At 37.0% G+C, this 24,296-nt stretch overlaps 1 protein-coding gene across 1 annotated transcript in view; it reads left to right on the top strand.

Moving 5' to 3' along the window:
* Window positions 1–24,296, top strand: part of ITGA8 (integrin subunit alpha 8) — a 92,641-nt gene that overhangs the window by 26,266 nt on the left and 42,079 nt on the right. The window contains exons 8-15 of the mRNA XM_010164829.2: window positions 5,392–5,447; window positions 5,960–6,114; window positions 7,234–7,371; window positions 7,840–7,907; window positions 8,879–9,026; window positions 15,039–15,131; window positions 20,869–20,948; window positions 24,065–24,145. Coding sequence (XP_010163131.2) covers window positions 5,392–5,447; window positions 5,960–6,114; window positions 7,234–7,371; window positions 7,840–7,907; window positions 8,879–9,026; window positions 15,039–15,131; window positions 20,869–20,948; window positions 24,065–24,145 — 819 coding nt within the window. The remainder of the gene's footprint in view (window positions 1–5,391; window positions 5,448–5,959; window positions 6,115–7,233; window positions 7,372–7,839; window positions 7,908–8,878; window positions 9,027–15,038; window positions 15,132–20,868; window positions 20,949–24,064; window positions 24,146–24,296) is intronic.

Genomic DNA, 24,296 nt, shown 5'->3' with positions numbered 1-24,296 from the left:
GATACTGTTTTAAAAAGGGAGAAAAAACAAAGTATGCTTCTTTAAAATATATTTTTTTTCTTTACTTTTCATTTCTGTTTTACAATATGCCAGAAGGTGTTTGTTCATGTCTACAAGAGTTTTAATAGGAGCATAATTTAATTTCTGTCTGCTTTGTTCTGAAATACTCTTCCCTAAAGATTTAGGTCGTATTACAAAACAACTGAAGAGCAGCTGCTATTTTCCATGCCGTAATTTTTCTCCATAGTTGATATAAGCTTGTATTGTACATATGAAAACAATTAGTAGGGAAACTCCAACAGGCAAAGAATTCCTCAGTCCCATGGGATAGATTTCTGTATCTCTTAGCCAGCTCTGCAACTTGTATAAAATGTCTAACGACTGACACTGCAAAATTAGAATGAAAGGAAACCTCCTACAAGAAAAGTTTCAGGAAGCGTGTGTATGAGTAATGTGGATTATTGTACATTTTCAGGTATTAGGAAAATATTATTTTTGCCATGATATAAATTGGAAAGCTGAAGCACAGAAGAAACATGAACAAAAAATCATTTTTATGGACAGTCCTAAGATAATTGTTCTGAACTTCTAGAAACATATAATTCTTTCTCTGCTATATCAAAATGTGGCTATTTCTGATTTTGCAGAACTGTCAAATTTGGAACAAATTCTGCAACTTTGAAGCTATTAAAGAAAATGTAAAAAGACTTTTTTTTAAATGGTGTGAAAGATGCAGGTTAATTTCTGTAAAAAAGGGGTGAATAAATCAATCATTTACATTTTTCAAAAGCTGTTTCCACATATATGATCTGTTAAGTCCAAGACTGGGTTCCAGCTTTCAAGAGGTCTAATTTATCCCTTCATTGTTATTTTTATTACCATTTGAGATCTGATTATTCACTATCTATTTTGTTGCTACTTTGTGCTTAAATGTATCTGCATATTTTATTTACACCACCTCTCACTAACTAAAGGTAGTGTGCAAATATTGTTACTTCCATTTGGCAGAGAAGCAAGAGGTTGGAGAAGTTACCTGACTTACCAAAGGTTAGGTAGCACAGAAGTGTCCAATCATGATAAAAAGTCAATTTGTAGAATGTATTTTTTATTTGTTAGTGCTTTTCAGGTTTCAGTGACTAATCTGAGATGTGCCTTGTAGGCTTCCTCAGGGAACCCAGTTGTCCACCTTCTGTATGCCCACTAAACCAGAGGCAAACTGCTTGAAATTTCTGATCCTTAAGTTCCTACTATCAAAAAATAATTTGAAAAAGAATTGTCATTCTTATATCTCCAAATATGTTATTATTAAAATGGGAATAAAATATTTATAATCTTGAGTAAGCTAGATTCAGCAAATGAAACATTACTACATATACTTCAAAAAAAGCTGAATACAAAACTCCTACCAAAAATATAAAACCCCAAAATAATCATGTTTCAACTCTTCCTAACTGCATCATTTTTGGACTGTTTTTCTAATTTTGCGCCTTTCTACTGCTAGTCTTTTATTTTCCCATTGACTTAATTTGGAACTGGATGTGATCAGTATCCCATGGGTATGGACCTAAGGGCCCTTGTACTTTATTGAGACGAACTTGTGTGAGATTTGCCGTAGCCTGCTGTCCAGCCTGACTCCATGAGTCAGACAGCAAAGTATGGCCAAGAGTCAGAAGATGCACACCTTGTACCCCAGGGGCTGATGGGAGGGAAGTAGGCAGCTGGTGACAGTTGCTACCAGGAAGCCCATTGCTTTGTTGCAGACCCCTGCTGTGCCAGGAATGCAGCTGCGTCCTTTGATGGTTTTAGTAGCCCTACAGACATCCAAAAGACAGTGATTTGAGTTACCTAGCAGCCCTTGTGTTACAGCAGCTTGGCTGTGATGTAGCCTGAGCCTAGCCATGGAAAGCCTTCAGCATTAGAGCTCCATGTTGGTCATTATGGGTCACTGGGTTAGACTTTGGCATGGTAAAATCAGAAAGCTGGCCAAGTGTCAGAGTATCATAATACACGTACATTGACTTGCTTTTGCATATTATTCTTCAACGAGGAAACAGTTTGTTTAAATATCATTCATCAGTAGGTGATAACAGCTTCTGCTATCCTGTAGAGGTTTGTAATCTTGCAGACTGGGTATCAGCCTCACACAGAATGGAGGTCCAAAGCATCAAAGCTTAAAGTGCCTTTCTCCTAAGGCATTATCCATTCTTCCTCTTCATGTGCCATCCTGTGAGCTACAGAAATTGTTAACAATGACAAATGATGTATGGGAGGATCTGATAATTCCTTGCTGTTCACTTCCTGAAGTAGGTTTCTTACTTTTTTCACCTACTAGAGTAGCCAGACCAAAATAAATTTCTTCTGGTACAAACTGCAGTCCAGAAAACATTATTTGGAGGTAACTGACTTTCTAAGGATTAACCATTTCAAGTAATATTGGGTAATTTGGTTTGACTTCTAAAGAGACTATCCCAGTCTATGCCGTGAGTAGTTTTGAAGAAAGAGGAATATTTTTAAGCTTCTTGTTCTAATAATATTAAAAATGTTTCTGTCTACCAGAAGAACATTATTTCAAACAAACTTCTTTTCTGCTCCAAGATTACCAGGAAAAGCTAGTGTGTTCAGTTTTAAGGCTTTGCCTCTGTTTTGTAGCTACAGTCAAATACTAGTCAAACCATAAGGTTATAGTGATGACAGACACTGGAGAATAAATGCAGTGTGGGAATCTCTTCGGAGAGGCAAGATTGATACAGCACATAAAAGTTTGTATGCTTTAGGATAATGGACTGTTTCCCAGTTGTTTCTTATCTGCTGAAGTTTTCTTCCTTTGATTGTTAATTGTCTTGTTTGGTTGATTGCTCCTACAAGCAGGCTCAAAAGCTCAACTATTGTATTTTTTACTGTACTTAGGAGTAAGATCTTAAATCTTATAAATCATTTACACTCCTGTCCTCTTTTGTGGTCCGTCTTTTCCTCGGCTCTTCTTTTCCTCACAGCTAAAGCGTCCCTCTATATCTCCGTAGCATCATCTTGTTGAAGTGATGAGCATATCTCAATTTGTCTGGATTTGTGATTGAAATCTGTGATGTCTTTAGAACTATTCTGACCTAAATATCCATAAAGTCACGAATGTGTGGCAGAGTTCTGCTGAATCCATGGCCTTGCCTCTTGTATGGCCAGAGGCTGGGAGCCTAATAAAATTCAAATTTTTGCTTTTTTGCTTTTATATATGCCCTGCCTTGAGTGGAAGGATTAAATCTTGGCTCTTACAGTAATACTTAAGAACATGACTTCTGTTATCAAATGTGTGTGATGAATTATTCTACTTGTTACATTAAATTAAACATATACTGAAATCGTGCTGTTTAACAAGTCAAGCATTTCAAGCCAGATTTATAACTCAACCTTTTTTTAAAGACAACAGTGCAAAAGTAGCGTAAGACATCTAAAGCAGGATCACCAAGTTTAATAGGATAGCAATTCATGAGTTTACATTTGAGAAGATACACTCATATGCCATGATGTGCGCGACTGACCTGTGAAGCCTGAAGTCTAAATTGCATTTATGCAATTACACAAGCTTTTCTCGTTTTTTTGTTCTTGTGTACTAGGAAATAATTGGTTCTTCATCTGTTAACTCATAGTTTTAAAGTAGTAGGAATATGACTGAATTTGCAGTTTCTGCATGGAACATGAATCAACACTCATAATGTCATTTGAACGCTATGGTTAAGTGGAGTTTAATGGCATAAGGCAGTTTTTTTTGCCCAAGAGGAAAGTGTTTAATAAGGTCATGAGAGTTACATGAATCCCAGATGTGGCACAGTTTCATTACATTTGACAGAGGAAGCAAACACGCAATTAGAATGTGATTACAGGTTATTTCAAAGGTTATGTTACTGATTTTGAATTCACTGCATGTAAAAGTTAGTATATAGTATAGCAGTAGTGAGGAGATTAAGAGCAATGGCTAGTTCAAATTTGTTTTATTTTAAAAATTTGACATCTTGCAGTGCTGAGCTACAATTCATATTTAGCTGAGTCTTCCATATACAAAACAAAATATATTCTGATCCCATGAAAATATTCTGTAAGAATGATTGGCAACCAGGGGTGCTTACAAGTTTTAGGAAGTCCCAAATCTTTCACCTGAGCAATTTTGTTACATTACATGGGACTTCTTTGGGAACAATGATGTGGAGAAGTCCTTGTGGAGTGACAGAAGGAATCAAACATCAAGAGCATCTTTCCAGTGACAGATTTCTTGTTTTGTCACTCATCAAGGAGGTACGCCATGCTAATAGCATCAACAAGCGTCATTATAACTTTCCCTAGCCATCCAGAGTAATTTGTGAAAGCTTTTTTAAAATATGATCAATTTAAATATTTATATAACTTGCAGAGATTCCTTACAAAGTGAAACTTTTCTATAAGCATTTGTAATTTTTTAGGTTTTGTTAATTAATTACGGTAAGTCTTGTTAGAAGTTATCAGCCAATAAAACTAGAAAAGGCTTCTTCTGTCAGTTGTTGAGTATAACTGCAAATCTATTGCCTGTCTTACAGAGAAGTGGAAATAAATGTTTATTATGAGAAATAACTAATTATGGCTGAGGTGGTGTTTGTATAATACAGTTATAATTGTAATGTGAATATTGCTAGGCTCAAAAAAGCTTGCTGTAGACTATGATGAGGCAAATGAAAAACAAATAACGTAATGTGTTGCATTGTGTAGAATGCGTTGCATTTGCATACTAAATAAGGAATATGAATAACTAGTTTCTCTGTGCTTTGATTTAGATCATGTATCTGCCAACTTCTGCAAAACTTAGCAAATTAAATACAATACATTCTGGTTAGTCTTGTGCAACAAAAATTGAACAATTCAGTTGGTATGTTTGGAATGAATTATAGCCTCTTGATATCGTGAAAGCCTTATAGTAATTCCAATGGGAATCATCCAGTGTGCTTTGATTTGCTAGAAAACAGCCTGGGTGGGTGTTGACCAGATGCTCAAGGATTTTTCTTATTTGGCCATGATGACTTCTACAGATGATAACCTCATACAAAGGTGGTTTGATGAAGCTCAGCATAGGGAATCCAACTTTGCCATTAGTATTAGAGGGTGATCTTTGTAGGCTGTCTCAAGAATTAGTGGGGACAGAGACTCTTTTCCATATCTTTCCAAGGAAGACATTCAGACCCTATCTTCTTTCATTATTAGTGAAGCCTAGGAGACTTGCTAACTTAGGGAATATCTTAGGTAGCTAAATACAGATCTCAGTGAACATCTTTTTAAGAAAAGGAAAAGAAAACCTGAAAGGTTTGAATTGGGAACTGCTGATTCCCAGGTCAGCTGTCTTTCTGCTAATAATTACTTCTTTTTTGTATATAGCTTTACTGTAAGAGTCTGCGCAGACTTTGAAGGTCAAAGTATTTCAGATGAGATAGGTAAGAAATGTTTTATATCTTATAATTTACTCTGTCCCACTCTAATTTCAGATGTATTTTTTTCTTACATCTTGAAAGATGGTAGAAGTTAGATCCTCCTGAGGCAAGAAAATACAGTTAAAACGATAAAGATACAGATGGTATAGATATATTGCATAAAGTTTGTATTATTCACTTTTGAAGGATTTTTTATTCACTTGGAGCCATTTTCCAAATAAAACCAAGAATGTACCCTATTGGAGAATGTTCTGTTTTGGAGGGAAAAAAAAAAAAAAAAAGACACATCCTGTACACATATGATCTGTAAATGAAATTAGAAAGCTTAAATTACATGTATTTTATACTTTGGATCAAAAATTAGTGTGCTGCTATACAGACAGGCACTTAAAGCATGGATTAATTTTACTTGGAAGACTTTGTTAGAGTAATTAATGATAATATACAATGAATTGTTTACTATTTTTTCTTAACATGTTAAATAAATAAATATATTATTTATTTGTATCCTGTAGTGCTGAAAGGTGAATTGCAATTAGATTCATTGAAACAGAAAGGAGCTGTTAAGAGGACCCTCTTCTTTGATTACCATCAGTCACATCATTACTTCTCCATTGTGTTAGAAAGACAGAAAGAGCTCCGTTGCCAGGACTTTCTTGTTTATCTGAGAGTAAGTTATTTCAAATATTTTGGACTGTCATCATCATTTGAGTAGTATCAGGGATTTAAAGATAATAATATTTTTTAAAAGCCACTGGAAAAGAAAGAACAATTTCCTTTGTTCTTGGATGACAAAATTACAGAAGTGTGAGATAAGAAAGCCCTCATCTGGGTGTCCGGAACATTCTACCTGGGCAAAATTTCCTATGTAAATCTTTGGCTTATCCTTTGTCAATGTAATATAAAAGAAAGACTTCCTTTGAAGAAGAGTATACAGTTCCTCTGTACAAATACATTCATTTTGTGCTCTTCTGGAAATTCTGATTAAATATTGCATCTCATGATACAAAAATGCAAGATTGCTCTCCCTATAGTATTCACAGTGGGATAATCAACTAAACTTGTTAAATGTCATGCCAATTAAGATCCAACAGATATTTTAAAGGAGCGTCACCAGCAATATTGGCCTAGAATTCATATATTTAAAAAATATTTTAAAGATATTTTAAAATGTTTTAGAAAAAATAAAACTGTGGAACTGAAGTTGTGAAGGTCAATAGTTACTCAATTGCAGCTGGAATTACCTCATGGTATTGAAGCAGATTCCAAGACTGGTCCTGGAAATGCAGTGGGAGGTGAAATGGAGGAGTCTCAAGCAATATGTAAGGAATTATCTAGGAAATAAAGGTAGTGTAGTTTTACCACTGCTCGATCCATATAAATTCTTGGTTGTGGAACAAACCAACAATATTACCTCCACAAATCCACATGTCCTCCCTCCGTTCCGAAAGGAAGATGGGCAGTAGCTGATAGGAGCTGGTTCTGTGCATCTCTTTTAAACAGCTTCATTTTAGGCTAGTGCTTTGAAAAAATTCTGAGTCTACTCAGCTCAGCCAGCTTCTGCCAGATGTGGGGCTGTGGAGGCAATGTATTCTGGGCATTCCAGTCACTGGTGAGTCACTTTGCTTTCCTAGTGACATTACATACAGCCAGAATTTGGCCAGCAGCTGTCAAAGAACAGTGTCTTTACCTTCAATAAAGACTAAAGTCTGAATCTGTTACTATACCATACTAATCTGAAATAATTATATTAAACCATTGGTTTTTATTATGTGATTGTCACTCACAGGATGAAACAGAATTTAGAGATAAATTATCTCCCATCAATATAAACTTGAATTATAGTTTGGATGAATCCAGTTTTGAAGATAGCTTGACAGTGAAGCCAATATTGAACTATTACCAGAAAAGCTCGGTAACAGAACAGGTATGAATTTTGCTTGCCACATTTTCTGTATATAAATGTGAAACCATTTACAAATACTATGTGTGTCATCTTCCTTAAAACAGAATGCCATGCCCAGAAATTACACAACAAGGATTTAATTAATTCAAAATGTAAATTGAATATAAATATAGAACCAGGCAGGCCTTTAAAGCATTTCCAAAACTTTGTTGTGTTCATAGTTTTAATTGCATTCTAGAAGATGTAAGCCAAGTCAGTGTGGGAAAGGGCCTGAAAGATTATATTGTTCTGCTAAGGATGTAGCTGACAGACTAAATAGTCTCCCACTACTCGTGTGGAAAGGAACTTACAGAAAGGAGAAAGAGATTAATTTGCTGGGGCAGTACTAGTGATATTTAAGACACTTAGATTAGTGTTATTTAATGAAGTGATTTGAACATTGAAGCATGTACTAATTGTATTATATTTTTTTATTTTACAACAATACAGGCTTACATTCTGGTCGACTGTGGGGAGGACAACTTGTGCATTCCTGACTTGCAGCTTTCTGCTATGCCGTAAGTTAAATAAAATAAATGATGCTGTATAACAAAATCCAGACACTTCTAACAGCTTTAATAGAATGAAATATGTAGAATACAGTTCTATGCATAGCTACTCATTCTTACCTCATTTCCAGATTTTAGCTTGCGCATCTATTTCAACTAGAAAACCAAGAAATGGAGAAATATGTACTTGAAATGTATCTTTGTCAGACACATTCATGATGCTTAATGTTTCTCATAGAAAATATAGTTTACAGGTGGAATGGTTCTAGTTCGCTGAATGTCAAGAGATAATAACAAATTGTTGTTCAAAGGAGATTTTAAATTTGTGTATTGCAGTCTGCCAGTGACTTTGAACTTGGGACACAATTCTGAACTCAGTATACAGTGAAGTAAATTAATCACATAATAAAATAATTTCAAAACACGGCAACAATTCTTCCTATGGAAGGAGAAATACACCAAGCAGGACAAGTGGGCAACCTCTGACAGTTATCTGACTGTGTGCCGTCAAAATCAGTATGTAGCTGTGAAAGGAAAAGGCACAGTGCCATTGCAGGTCTCAGGAGATCTTCTGTCATTGTTCATTTTATAATAGACATGTGGTGAAAACTGGAATCCCACCACCTTTGTGGCCTTCAGAAAACAATGCTGATGGGACCCCTGTGGCAAGTCATTTCTCCACCAGAGACTTCTTTCTGGTCAGAAAGTAGTCAGGCTCTGAAATTTTATACAACTACCTCTCAAGTTCTGTGGCTGTCCACTTTGATTGTCCATGGTGGTGTTTTCTCTTGACCTCTGTCCTACCCAGTTGCTGGCATACTTTTCCATGGGGTCATTTTTTATGGAGAATGTTTTACTCTGTGTTCACAGAATATTTTCCACAACAGATGCTATGAGAGCAAAATGTCCTTCTACTTTATTCATATATAAATCATAATCGTGCATGTTTTAACTCCTGACAAGTAGTATGTTCTATATAGAGATAAAGATCAGCTAATAATTGGAGAAGAAAACTGTGTCATGCTCATAATAAATCCAAGGAATGATGGGGAAGGCGCCTATGAAGCTGAGCTACATATAAAGATTCCACCTGAAGCAGATTACACTGGGGTTGAACGCAACAGCAAGGTAAATGAAAATCAAAATGTTAGTGATAATAAAGCAGAAGAACTAAGAGCGAGGTTAACCTACATAGACTATACCAGCTGAAAGCAACAAGTAGAGAGGTGCCTCTGAGGAAGGCAGATTCCATCGACTCTCAGCTATCCTTGCTCACACAGTCCATGCTAAAGATTAGCCATGTCACTAAAAGATGGAAAGGCCAGGACCATTCTGTTCAGAGCCAGCTCAGATCCAGCTCCTTGCTATTAACTTGGTTATAATACCACATAAATACTGTCACATTTCTCCTAGGGCTAGAGATAATCACATTGTTCAGATTTTGAACCAGTAAACTCTCTATCAGTAGCAGGGAGTGTTAGTGTAGAATCCCCTGAGTGCTTCCAATGTTGGATCCCATGGTACCAGCTCTCAGTCAGAGTTAATGAACCCTCTGAACCCCAGACACTTGGACACTTCTGTCTCATGCTTCCAGCACATCAGTGTTTTATTAAGGGTATCCTAGTCTCTGATATCCTGAATAGTTGAACATTAACTGCAGTATAAACTTGACAAAGTTGGTGTCCTTTGTAGTCAATTGTTTTATCTTATGGATAGGACAGAAAGGCAGTTACAATGCAAAATGTGCCGGTGTTCACAGAAGGACTAATGTTGACTGAAGTCCTGCTGAGCTGTACTGAACATACAGTGTTTCCTTTCTGGATCTGTTTGTTTTTTAAGAGCAAAGATGAGAAACACTATCCTGCAAACAAGCAGAGTGTTCATGTATTCTCTGTTGGACAGCAAGTCTGAATCACCTCATCTGCACATAAATCTCCCAAGCTGTTGCAACATGAGCTTGTTTTTTTCTCTCGGTGTCTGGAATGTTCAGAAGGGCCTCAAGGGTGAGAGTGGGAGAAAGCAAGTTAATTTCCTTTCTAAAAGCAAATGTTTTTAAGGAAGTTGAAAGTAACTTATATGGTATTTCCTTATTCTCCTTCTGTCAGTGTTTTTATTAATGGGCTGTTAACTCAGTTTGAAAAAAAATGATAACTAATGATGTCACCGAAGATGAGAATATGGAATTCTCTGCAATCTCACTTCTCAGAAGCATATCTTTGAACACAAAACAAATAAGTATAGTCACAAGCCTCTTCCTGTTGTCTTGTTTCTTTTGTTCTCTTAGCATAGCCTCTGTTTTTTTGGACTGTGATCTACAAAACTTAAGTTCTCTTTAATACACTACACCTGGTTGTATTCTCCTTTGTGCTCTTTAGGAATCTTTGGCTGTTCTTTTAGCCATTACCAAGGATGTCAGAGGAGGCACTTACACCAAAACCTGCAGCATGTATTAGCACTTATCTATCATTTGGACTGGACAGAAATCACTCAGGGCTTTTCATTATTTTAGGAAAAATAGAATTTTGTAGTGCCAGCAGAGTAGGCTTATGCAGAAAGGAAGGAAAAATGAGGTGGGAGATTCTGGTGCTTCGGAAGAATAAGGATAAGACAGAATGGGTTGGGAAAGTGCTTTAATATTCTTTTACTTTTGAAAATAATTTTTAAAAGCCTAGGAAATGTAATGCAACTTTTTCATTTTCTTCAGATTTTGTGGAAGATAAAATACATTTTTGACAAGCTCAGTTCTGAATCCTTCTGGATTTATAGAAAAATTGCCTTTGTTTTTCCTGCATTTACTTAGTTCACTACAACACATAATTTATTTAATATTCTCTCATTTTTCATACTTATTCCATTCAAAGAGATGTCGTTATGTTCTTTCTGAGAAGGATCAAAATATTAGTCCTACTATCTATGTCTTTTTTAGAGTCTTCCCTTTTGCATTGCAGGTACAGTTTTCACAAGGGTTACATATGGTACTGAAAGCAAGTTTATTTTTTCTATTGCTTTTAAATGGGAAATGTATATTTTTTTAAAAACCATGGTCTTAATTATATTATGGTTTCATCAGATAAACTAAAAAATTTGCTTCTAAGTGCATTTGGAAAAGATGCACTTCTATATCATTACTGTTCTTTTTTTAAAATTTAATTCATTCTGTCTAAACATACAAATCAAGTAATTTGACCACTCAAAACAAGAATTAGCAGTTTTTTCAGATTCTTCCCCCAGAGTGATCAGAATCCTAGGTATCAGAGGTTCAGTGTTACCAGGATGACCAAATTCTCAGGGGTCATAGTGTAAATTAGTATAAATTAAAGAGGGACTCAATTAATTCCACCTATAGTACTTTAAAAAAATATGGCTATTTGAACTGCTTGACAAAAGCACAGAAGAAATTATGACAGTGGTATGCAGTAAACACTGAGGTATTTGGAAAAAAGATCTTTCAGTTTGTGGGTCCTTTGAGGTATGGACCATAGATGAAAATGAACATTTTGCTGTCAGTTGCAGTGGAGTCAGTATCTTAGTTCTTGTTTTTGTGTTTGTAACACAACCTTCCAATGGGGCATCTGTGACTGCTCCTGAAATGTATTTAATTTAATACAAAGTAATTTCAGCAGACAGGTGGATTTGTGGTAGATCCTGTTGCAATAATGCTCTTAAAGCTCTGCATCTAAGGATTTAATTGACTCTTTGATGTATCAGTATTTACAATCCTCCATGTAGCTGTTTTTCTCCAAACTGCAGAATTCCTTGTATTAATTTATTGGGTTATTCTGTATCATTCATTTGACACTCAGAAAGTGTTAAAGCCAACAACTTAACTGCAAATTCACTTGCCTTCTACCTCTTCCCTTCTACTTTATAGAATACGTTTGACCTGCCTCAGCTGTGATTATCTTGTTATCTCAGGCTTGACTCTGTAGTGTATTGTACATAGACTGTGCAACCATATCAAAAGAGTAGCATTTTGCAGATACATATGTGGTCATATGCAAGCGGAGAGACAAGTGAACACGTGTGATCTTAAAGTTTGAAGTCAAGGCTACGATTTTGAAGTTTAATTGATTCTTGCACATACCGATACTTCCTTCACTCAAAAGCTATTAATGAGATACAATGACTTACAATTGAATCAAATGTGTTATTCATTAGTTGTATTGTGGAAACACTCATAAGGTCCAGAGACCAGGTAAATGAGTAAATTACCACGACTTTACTAGTTACTGGAAACCTGTTGGCTTATAATAAATGTCTATATGCAGTAGGTGTGGAGTTACTGCAATTAGCTGCAACGAAAAATGTATAACCATGTTATATGACCTCACATTTCCATGGCCAGCAGTAGATCCAGAGACAGTATATATTTGCTGTATGGTACATTCTTACTTGACAATAACATGATTGTATGTTTGAACCCCATGCCATTGCCTGCATACTGTGCACCAGTCCTTTACCCAGTGAAAGAGTTCCCCATACTGAACAGCTCAATCCTGCCTCAGTAGCAATGGCTGGAACTAAAATTCACATGGAATAATTAGTAGAAGAAAATCAGGCAAATACAAAGCCCTTATAGGTATTTGTTCCTCACCAAAAACATTATGTATTTTGGCATAACTGTCTCTGCTCAGGCTGGGAACTGTAAAGTTGTTGCAGATCACAACCAGTTTTATATTGCAATGGGTAATTTCTGAACCATTATCCCCATGCTGCTCTGAACTAAAGCATGACACTCTTAAAATAGGAAAAAGACCTGAAACCTTCTTGTTTTTTGTGAAAATTCTTATAATAAGTACACGGTGGCTGGCTAGATAAGATGTGATTTGAGCCTCGTGAGGACAGACACTAGTTCTTCATACATCAGCTAGATGAGAAGCTAGATTCTGGTACCTGGTATCTAATCCATCCAGTTTTCCTCAGAAAATAAAGTTGGAAGGTGTTGGCCAAGAAAAGAGAGGAGGTTTTTTACTCTGCAGCCTGTTGTGCTTAACTATTCTGGCGTCAACTAGTGATTCATCACTAAGACCACCAGAAAGAGTTTCAAGTTTGTAGGCTGCCTGGATTACTTAAAGCATCCAATCATTTTCTAGTTAAAATGCATGCTGGGAGCCCACGTGTTAATTGTTGGGGTTTTGCTTCTGCTCAAGACAGCCAAAAAGACCATGTGTTGCTATAAAAATAGAAATTGTTACCAGTGGCAGGTAGAAGGGTTTTGTGGCAAAACCTTCCATCTGTCTGAGTTACGTATGAGCTCAATGATATTGACAGTACTGGGTGTATAAGTCTCTGCTTTTGCTTGCTTCCTGCTTGGTTTTAATTTTCCTGTTTTGTACTTAACCACCTCAAAAAGCTGATCAGTGAAAAAGCAAATGCAATACATCTCAGTATTGAAGAAATTTTATCACAGCTGACCCTTGTCACATCTTCAGGCTGAACAAATTAGCTTTTTTGATACTGGTCATACAAATTCTGTGTCATTAATCATTTTCAGTCTAAGAGCATAGCCTCCAAATTGCAGAAAACCTACTTGCAGAACTCCTATTTGCTCAGCCTTTGAGGGACAAAAAATTGTGTGATAAGGGATGATTTACTCTGTACTGGTGTGAAATACAGCTTTAATAAATAAACTGCAAAATATCAAATATAGATTAATATTTATTTTCTAACATTTACACTTCAATTTCACCACCATACCCCCAAAACAAAATCAAAACTATAAACCCACACATCAAGCTAAAATGAACAATTTTCCAGAGAAGTTTGGTTTCAGATATGTTAACACCCTGTCTTCTGCCCTGTGTTGCTTCCCAGCTCTAACCAGCCAGCTGGAAAGATTGTAAAAATCCCTCACTCCCAACCCCAGAATGGCTTGGCCAGGCAATTAGTGCACTGGACATGCTGTGTAACAAACTTTATTTCTTCCTAGCAAATTGTAAAAGTGTCTGTACATTGAGGTGTGTACTGAGGGCATGTTTCATGTGGACTTCTTTTAGAACATGCCTGATCTTTTATTTTAGTCTCAGGAAATTATAAGGTCAGCATGCTTATGCTGGCTTTTACAGATAAGAATGAATTGATTGTCAGTGGTCTGGAGATTTCCCAGGTCTTTTTGTATAAAGAGCATGACCCTGCACATATTGCTTAATCTGTGACAATCACAAATGAGAGGAAAGGTAGTGGGAGAGCGAGCATCCTGCTTTTACAAAACTGATTTACTTCTGCACATATATGGAAGTATTTTCTTTTATTGAATATGCCAGAGAGGAAAATAGAAAAAAATCCAAGCATTTTGTTACTTTGTCTTACTCTGTGTCTCCTAACTCCCACTATTCTGTAGCTGTTCCTCTTTTTATACAGTCTGTTTTGTTTACAGATTATAACAACTAGTGATAAAGACTAAAGGGTTGAAAAGAAAAAGGTAGGATACATTTGACATTAGCAGCTTTAGAGGGAAATTGTATGAGTGTATCTTCAAAGCTGTCAAACAAAACTGCCTGAGAAATGTTAGGTAAAACTAGACTTTGAATGAACAGTTGCTGGAAGAACAGTTAAATTTTACTTATTGCTGTAAACATCAAAAACTTTAATTTCTGATAATGTGAAAATCTATCTCCTTTGTTGCTAAATTATAAACACGGGTTAACAGTTTATTTTTTTACAGAAGTGTTTAATATTCTAAGTACTTTACCATAGGTTAGAAAATAAAGTTCTAGATTTGGTTCATAACAAAGTTCCACCAATGCCAGAATTCCACTACAGAGACTTCTAGTGATGGATAATACAACTAGTGCAATTAGTGTGAGCCCTGTTCTCCTCACCCAGTTTTTCCTACGCTTTTTTTCTCTGTTAAGTCATTATGGCTATAGGAATGATTCACAACAACAAAGCAGTATGTTAAAACTAGAAATGGAGTGTTCTCATCATGGCTTTTAAAGTACTGGGAAACTTCACTGTTTGTTTTTCCCTGGCATCAGTTTTCCCCCATTGTCTGACAGTAACCAGTTAAATGTTTTGATAAGTGCACTGAGCAGATGTCTGAAATCAAAAGAAATATCACAGTCAGAGAGACATCACTTGCCCAACTGGATGCATTTCACTGTGGTCTCTGACCTCCGTATTGATGTCCTTTTGTTACAGGCACTGCGTGTGCTGAGCTGTGATTACAAGATGGAAAATGAAACTAGAATGGTGGTTTGTGATCTTGGGAACCCCATGGTGGCTGGCGCAAACGTAAGGGAAAACCAGATGCATTTACTGATTGTTATCTAATTGAATTTTAAAGAGGAGCAAATGGAAAAGTATTCAGTTAGCAGAATGTGTCACAATAAGCAGCACCTAAACCAAATTATTTAATTGAACAGGAAATTATTGGTGTAACAAAAGGCAGAACTGTGCTTCTGAAAAACTAACCAATTGTTCTGAAAGATTAATGTTGCTAGAGCAAAACCAGGACAGTTTTATTTCACTTACTCTAAAGAAAATGAGATTGACTCAATTTAAGTCACAGAAGTTGTACTGGTATAACGAGAAGAGAATCGCAATCCATAATGTGATCTCTTTATTTCTCAGTTTTATTTCTACTTAAGATAGGTACAGTAAATGATAGCTTCTTTAGCCTTATTCTCTTCTTGAGTGCATAAGGGTTGTCTTATATGATTTATATCCATTAAAATGTGGTTGGAATCAACATTGGTAGCATTCTTTTTAGACAAAAGTAGAACTGAATAATGGCAGATGATGGACAGCAGATAATGATTAAACATAAGTTTAGAGGTTAAAAAAGTGCTACCCATTCAATAATTGTCATCACTTGCCCGTTTTTCATGACAAAACAGTTCAGGGCAATCCCAGAAGTGTTGAACCCAGGACTGTTCGGCCATGGATGCCCTTGCAGAGGAATTCTAGCTCTGCTCATAAATTCATAAATACTATGAATATTTAACTAAAAAACAAATAATCGAAGCTTCTATACCTAGATAAAAGGCTGTCCTAATAAAAATGAAGCAGTCAACAGCATGAACAGATATGGGGAATAAACAACACCTTTTAATTGAAAACTACAACTATTTGCTCTTCATATTGGGCCTGGGGCTTTGAAAGAAACCAAGCAAATCTCCTTAGTATTTTCAAAATCCCTACTAAGTTATGGTTTGTCCTATAGCAAATCAATATTTTACTCTTCAGAGTCTGTATAGAGGGATGTTTTCCTGGCCTCTTATGATCTTGAAGCAGTTCCTCTCTAATCCTTGATAAAAGAACCAAATGAGTCATATGATAGGAGACCAGGACTAGAATGAGCTTATTTGGAACTTGGGTTAGCTTCAGATCAGTCATAGAACTTTTGAAAGTGAGTGTGAGACCAGGCATCTCATGGTCAACTGCCTTCATGGTCACAAGCAGTCCCAAATAGACTCTTTGGGATTACAGGGAGCTGAAAAACATTGAAAAATGAACTCCAGGTGGTGGATCCACCAGGATCAGGAGCCTGTCTGGTGAGGATCCTTCTCTGTAGAACTACTGTGAACTAGAAGTCTGAAGAGGGTACTTGAAACATTTTGTGTGAAGGACATTCCACTAAGAAGTCAGACTGGATAGGTATTGGAGTCAGTGCGTATAGAGAAGAGGGCTAAAAGGTTTTATAGTTTTTGCTTTATTCTACTAAATGAAACTCCTAAAAAGTAACAGTAATTAAAAACGTTTCTGAGGAATGGAGTTTTCATAGTGGGATGATAGGAGGCAGTGATGGGCCAAAGAAATAGATAAATCCCAAGTCAAGGCAGATAATTTCTTTTACCAGAAACCCAGCAAATTCAGATACCTGCTTAGTGGTTTCAGCACAGAGACACTCTAACATTGTATAACTAGGAGCAAATCTTTGTAGTTTGCATATTGTCATAAATATAAACAATGGAAAGGTCTGAGTGTGAAGGTATTAGACTACAGACCCCCACATTCCTCCCTTTGAATCCAAAGCCCTGTTTCCACATCATCCTTGACTCAAAATGCTGGCAGTGTGAAGACTTGAGGAATGCTATTTGGTGGCCACTGAAGCAGTACTACGCTCACCTGTCTCCTTATGAATTCTCACAGCATAACTAATCCTGTTTTTTCTTCAGAATCAGCTCTAGGGCTGTCATAAATGCACTGTTACCAAATATTCCTAAGCAAAATACTTCATAAAGAGAGACTTAGAAGTGGCAGAATAAAACAGCAGGGTTCATGACATGTTTAAGGATATTGTGGCTTATAACAAAAGAATCCAACCCTTGAAAATTAAGACATATGAAGAGAGCTCTTTACAAAGCCAGATAGCAAAAGTGTTTGATTATAGTGAGTGAAAGCTTAAAGCCTAACTTCACCTTTGCAACCAGCTCTCCTGAAAGCTTAGTAAAGGTGAAAGGACTTGATCTTTTTCAGTCCAAACTTATTTATGATGGCAAATGTACTTCCAACAGTGAAATACCAGTCCTTTGTACAAATTGCATAAATCATGAAAGGCTGCTCTGATCCATTTCCAATTTTACAAAACAATTCTGCTCTGGCAGGAGATCAGTTATTCTCAAAATATTTGGTCCAAAAGGGACTCTTTGTGGAAGTTGTGAGGGAGTGGGAAGGGAGAGCTAGGTCAAAATCAAACATTCCTAAAACTCTTAACTATTGAGTCACTGTAATGACTTTTCAGCACCCTGAAATCCTAGAATTCTTGAACTCTTTAAGATTAACTTCTGAGTATGAGGGTTATGTCAGGACTTTGTGATATAACCCATGGGATATACTGCAGCAGGCTACACAGTTGTCTGACGCTTCATATCTTCAGAATGCATTATTGTCATTAAAATTGGTATATCTCTGACTTTTTGAAAACCTGTGACCTTACAATCATTTACTGGCCACAGAAATTACTTTACTTTATCAGTAATATCCTGGTGGCTAAAAAAAAAAGGATAAAAATATGAAAAAGAAGATTAAAAGAAATGGGAAGGAAAATCACACCACCATATGGCCCACAGTGCAAACTAAATGCCTGTGATACCATCTCACTGGCAAAGAGTGCTCACAGTACTTAGTTATGACGCTGGAATGCATCGGAATGACAAGATTCCTTATGCCTGCTTATCAAGTGAGATGTAGGTTTTATTGTAAATTCTGGTAGATCAATGTGGAACTTAATAGAAATGAACAGAAGTGAGGTTAGAAGACTGTGAGACCTCAAAGATCTTGCCTGTTTCTTGGTATGTACCAAACCAATTCTTCACAGAATCACAGAATGTCAGGGATTGGAAGGGACCTTAAAAGATCATCTAGTCCAATCCCCCTGCCAGAACCTAAATGAGATCACACAGGAAGGCGTCCAGGCGGGTTTTTAATGTCTCCAGAGAAGGAGACTCCACAACCTCCCTGGGCAGCCTGTTCCAGGGCTCTGTCACCCTCACCATAAAGAAGTTTCTTCTCAAGTTTAAGCGGAACCTCCTGTGTTCCAGCTCACACCCACTGCCCCTTGTCCTATCATTGGTTGTCACCGAGAAGAGTCTGGCTCCATCCTTGTGCCACTCACCCTTTATATATTTATAAACATTAATGAGGTCACCCCTCAGTCTCCTCTTCTCCAAGCTAAAGAGACCCAGCTCCCTCAGCCTTTCCTCATCAGGGAGATGCTCCACTCCCTTAATCATCTTGGTGGCTCTGCGCTGGACTCTCTCAAGCAGTTCCCTGTCCTTCTTGAACTGTGGGGCCCAGAACTGGACACAATATTCCAGATGTGGCCTCACCAGGGCAGAGTAGAGGGGGAGGAGAACCTCTCTTGACCTACTAACCACACCCCTTCTAATGCACCCCAGGATGCCATTGGCCTTCCTGGCCACAAGGGCACAGTGCTGGCTCATGGTCATCCTGCTGTCCACCAGGCCTCCCAGATCCCTTTCCCCTACACTGCTCTCTAATATATCATTTCCCAACCTAAACTGGAGCCTGTGGTTGTTCCTGCCCAGACGTAACATCCTACACTTGCTCTTGTTATATTTCATTAAGTTTTTCTCTGCCCATTTCTCCAGCCTGTCCAGGTCTCTCTGGATGGCAGCACAGCCTTCTGGTGTGTCAGCCACTCCTCCCAGCTTTGTATCATCAGCAAACTTGCTGACAGTTGATATTGAAATATCAATACAGTTGTTAAAATAATCTCCAAAAAGTAGTCTTAAAAGTAGCTTACATCTCTATTCCAAGTCAGCTATTCAGCTTCTGTTTAATTTAATGAGCATTATCTTTTCATCTTAAAGATTTTATTTACAAAAATAGAGATTAACTGTAAGTATGACATTAAAATGGTCAGAATTCAAAGATTTGTACTTGCAGTTTCTTTCATGATGACAATATTGCTTTCAGCATAGGACAACTGAAAGAAGTAATTAAAACATGTTAACTAAATCTCATTCTGGAGATGGATTAAGATTCAATCATGCACCACTGCAAGTGAGGAAAGAAGGAGAATTGAATTAAAATTTTTAAAAAATAATGCTTGAGAAGAAGTAATTGCTTAAACATCTGAAACGACACCCACAGAGGAAAATACCTCCTCTTCAGTGATGTTGAATCTATGTCCCAAACATAAAACCACATTGTTGTCTCCTGTCCTGTGGCTGACAATGCTACCCCAAGTATGTCAAGCAAAGTATGCCAATCAGACAACTCTTTTTCATTTTTTTTTCTCCCCTGTAATCTAGTCTGATATTGGCAGAGATGAAAGAATGATGTCCTCATTTCTTAATGCCTTTTAATGAATTTCTCAGGAAGATTGTTTCTCCACGTGAAGAATGTAGCTATGTGTAACCATCCTTTTTTAAAAAAAATTAAAGCACAGTGTGCAAGTTATCTGGCAGGAAATTCTACCACTGGGTAACAGGGGAAGTAGGGTGGAGTGAGTAGTTGTACAAAATTACGGCTGTAGACTTTGCTCTGAGTCTTAATGCAAAATTCACGTTTCAAAACTTATCAGATTCAAAGCACGTGCAGTTGAAATAAGGCAATTAAAAACATTAATTTAAACATTGCAGTACAATTTTATTAAATTAACATGGAGGGCAGATGGCATCTCCACATGCTCCCCTCCCACTTGCATACTGGGGCTGTAACTATGTCCAACGAGAGGGTTACAAAGACCCCATCATATGCTATTGTATATTCCATCTTTAGTTAGCCTTGCAATTTGATTCTCTCTTCTGAATTAACTTGTTCTGCTTTACTCCGTGCCCTTCTTGCAAAGCAAATGGAAATTATCAGAGGGAGGAAGCAAGATCTGCATAAACACAAGGGACCACCAGTGGAAGCCCTTATCTCCTTCAGTTTTGGTAATTGTGTGTGATCACATACTGCAAGTTGTAGCAAACTCAACTGCAAATATAACTTGGAAGTTGTATTCCTCTTAACTGAACTATGGCTCCCAGAAATTGCAATGAAAAGCTCAAACCAAATCAAACTAAAACATCAAGGTGCTGCTAACTTAGCCTCTAGAAGAAAAACAAGTGACCAGTCAGCCCTGCAACACCTAAAAGCATGCAGCTCATATGTCACAGTTACAGAGACAACAGGAGGAGCAGGAAGCCCTGAAGACCTGGACAAAGGCTTGCATGTGTAGAGGCAGGGGTGAGAGGTAGCAGACAGCTATTATTTTCTTTTGGCTTGGCAAAGTAAAGCGAAGACTGTCTGGATGAAGAAAGGCCCACCGCTGTGTTCCTGGGAGTATGCTTCTCTGTTCCTTTTGATCTTTCCTCTGTCCAGCCAGGTTTTCCATCTGGTAACATACACAGGCAGGATGGCATTTTTTCCTGAAAACAACTAGATGATTTTATTTCGTACTAATTTTAAAAAGCAACAGTATCTTATACAAGTCTGTAAAATGCGATGTTGAACAGTACTGCTTTCTTGATATAGAGAGATCAACCATTTTTAGTAACTTGTTTTGTTTCTTTCTCAGTTCTCTACAGGCATTCGATTTTCTGTTCAGCATTTTGAAAATGCAGATTTCAGCATCAATTTTGAGCTGCAAATAAAAAGGTTAGATGTTTTATCAAGAGTATGGTTATTCAAATTCTGAATTCCTACTGATATCTGAAATTTAATATGTCAGAAGGTCATTCTAACTCTTCAGTGTAAGTAGTTATTTCATGGGCTTTCCTGTGATAGCTTTCTTCAGGAGGATTTGTGGAGCTGGAACCTTGTTAGCTTTTAGCAAAATCATTCTAAGATTTTATTTTGTTAAAATTCAGGTTAACTGATTTTGGTCAGTGGTCCAAGGATCTTCTACAGATTTGTCAAATTTGCACTTTCTTTTCCACTTCAGAATTAGTGAACAGTGATCACTTTGTAAAAAAGTTCTGTATTTAAAAATGTATCATGCTCTGGGGAAAAAAAAAAAAAAAAAAAGGCATGCCACTTCCTCATGACAATTTGGAAAATAGAAGGAAAGCAGTTAAAATCTGCTCAACTGATTTACTGGCATGAAGTTTGATGCAGGTGAACCTTTGTCATTTGTCCATTAGTTTCCTCTGCATTTGTGGGACTGAAATACTGCTGCTGGAGAATCTTTTGGTTTATGCTCAGCAGTACTTCCTCCACAGGGACAAAAAAAGCACAGGATAGGCTGGGTTAGGATAACAGCAAGAACAAACCCAAGTCTTTTTCAGTAGGTGGCAGGGCTCCTGCTCCATCTATCCTCATCAAATGCACACTGCAGTTCCTGATGGGGCCCTCCCTGCCCCACACACAGAGAGTTAATTGCTAATGTCTGGCCTTTAATGAGGGCCTTGATCATGTTCACTATGGTAAATAACTGAGACATTTTAAATGTTTAAATCATGTTTCCAGAATGTAACCCTTGAAGGAAAGAACATGCAGAAAGACAGTGAGGTGCTTGGTCGGGCCCTCGCCCTCTCCCAGGGGTCTGACTGGCAAGCTGGAGACCATGCAAATCTGAGCCTGGGCTCCTGCAGAGAGGGATGCAAGAAATAATGTCTAGCTTGTAGGTCTGCTGTCCATACCACTGTTCACTGTCAGGTCATTAATGCAAGCAGTACAGTTTGAAATGGGTATCAGAGGCTCTTGTCACTACCCTTTTCATGCTGTGGAAGTGGGAAGGTTTAGAGTTTTTTGGGTAGCTGGATCTTTCTAGGTAATAAGAGTTGAGGGTAGGTCACTCTTGTAGAAAAAGTGACAAGGCTTTACTGAGGAATAAGTCTGAGCTTCAGGACACCAACATCTCATGCTTTCTCCATGAGTGTGACTCACTGAAATGTAGAAAAGAAATTTGTTGGGCTACCAAAAAGGACAGTTTCCACAATCTGCTATCAAAATGCTGAAGACCATACAGCTACTTAAAAAAAAAAAAAAAGAAGTAAAACTTCTTGCATAGGGAATGTACCTTACAGTTAAAACTCACTGTTTTGTACATTCCTTCTCAAGCAGCACTACAGTTTCTGCATTTCTGTGTCCTAAGTGAACAGGTAAAACAATCTTAAAAGAAAAAGGAAACAGAAATCTGTAAGACAGAAAGAGGAAATTACCTAAAAGGAAGGAAAGAGAAGCAGAGAACATGTCTGAATTTGTGTCCTGGTCTGAGTTATTCAGAAGAGAGACCTTTAATTTACTCCAAAACATCAAGTGGAAAATAAATATTTTGATTTGCAAGACTGAAGTTCATTACTTACAGGAAATAAGCAAGAGGCTGAGGAGTGTCTTGAGATCTGATTCCTTTTCTGATGTGGATTTTGCTAGGCAATTATATACCACTTAGGGAGGCAGATGTCCTGGCACTTTTATTTAAACTATTTTCTTTTCTACAAAATACCATAAAGCACAAACAAGATTTAAATACCAAATATATATGATATGTATTTTAACTCTATGGAAAGTACTACCATTATACAAATGGGAGAGCAGCTTATTCTAACAAATTAGAAGTATGGTAATTTTTATACTTTAAGAATTTTTTGTACTTTTGTACTTAAAGCAATGGCTATACAGGATTACATCAGAAGTTCAAATTATGTTTGTGGGGAATCTGCATTAGTTTACAAACAAATTAGAACTGCTCCTAATTTTAGTAATCTGTAACCAGAAAGCCTGGATCAAAGCAGTATTGCCCTTTACTCCTCAGGAGTCAGTCACTGGGAATGCTGGCCTGCTCCGAATGTTTCCATTTGACTGATGCTACCCAGATGTGATAACAGTAAATTGTGACACCAATACAAACTTACTCTCCATGAACCAAGGAAATGTTTCCACACTTGCTTGAAAAAACCTCCAAACTTAGTATTACTTATCCCATAATTAAACGAATTCTAAGTCTGTAATTATTTATTTTCACTATCGTCATGAATTTAACCTGCAAAGCTTTCTTTACATGAATGGGCTATAGCCATAGGGATGGCCTTTTGAAGTAAGAGAAACTACCTTTTCTACTGAGGACTTGCAATAAGAAAAGACAATAAAATGAGAGCACTAGGCTTTAAACATAAGGATCTGTTTTCACTTCTAAGTGAGATTAAGAGTGTAAACACTCTCTGGATGGGGGAGGGAAGAAAATAAGAAAAGTAAAGAAACAGTTTATTTTGGTTATTTTTCTTCAGAGACTCTGTCATACAGAAGTCACAAGTTTGGAGAGTCTTAAAAGCAAATTTTATTATAACAAAGCCTAGCTTGTTCATTAACACTGCCTTCCTCCAGTGCAATGAAACACCCTTGTATTCTATTAAGATACTACTATACAGATAGCCAAGCTGAATAGGGGAATTTACTTGGTACCTTCCTCCAGTGCAATGAAACACCCTTGTATTCTATTAAGATACTCCTATATATACAGATAGCCAAGCTGAATAGGGGAATTTACTTGGTATTCTGAGCTAAATAAATTTGTATCATCATTTTAACTTATAGGATTCTTTAAAAGAAGCTTGAGTTGATTATATTATTAAACATGTGATAAGCTCAAATAATATAAAATTAAATACTAGTGTCCTACAAGACCGAGGAGTGACAATAGCAAGCCCATGGTGTAATATGTCCAATGGTATTGCTTCCCAACTGTAGGCCTTGTGGTATTCAGTGCTATATCTGTAACAATCTAGAGTACTGCTAAATAACCTTCTTTAACCCTTGTTACATGTCTCTTCCAGTTCTAACAAGATTAATCCCACCAGCAATTTAGTTAACCTCCATATCAACATCAGTGCTATGGCTCAAGTACAGATCAGAGGGTAAGTATTTGACTATTTCAATTCATAGTGATAACTATTTTTTGTGTTTAATCTTTCCACATATAATAATCCTGTGTAGTGAATCTTTTGACATATTATCCCAGATGCCTTATCCACCAAGAACACCTGAGAATTCCCAGGGAGTCTCACC

This window comes from Antrostomus carolinensis, unplaced genomic scaffold, assembly GCF_000700745.2.
Source record: "Antrostomus carolinensis isolate BGI_N321 unplaced genomic scaffold, ASM70074v2 scaffold693, whole genome shotgun sequence".
NCBI lineage: Eukaryota > Metazoa > Chordata > Aves > Caprimulgiformes > Caprimulgidae > Antrostomus > Antrostomus carolinensis.
Note: the sequence above shows the minus strand (reverse complement) of the source record. Positions and strands in the feature narration are given on the sequence as shown.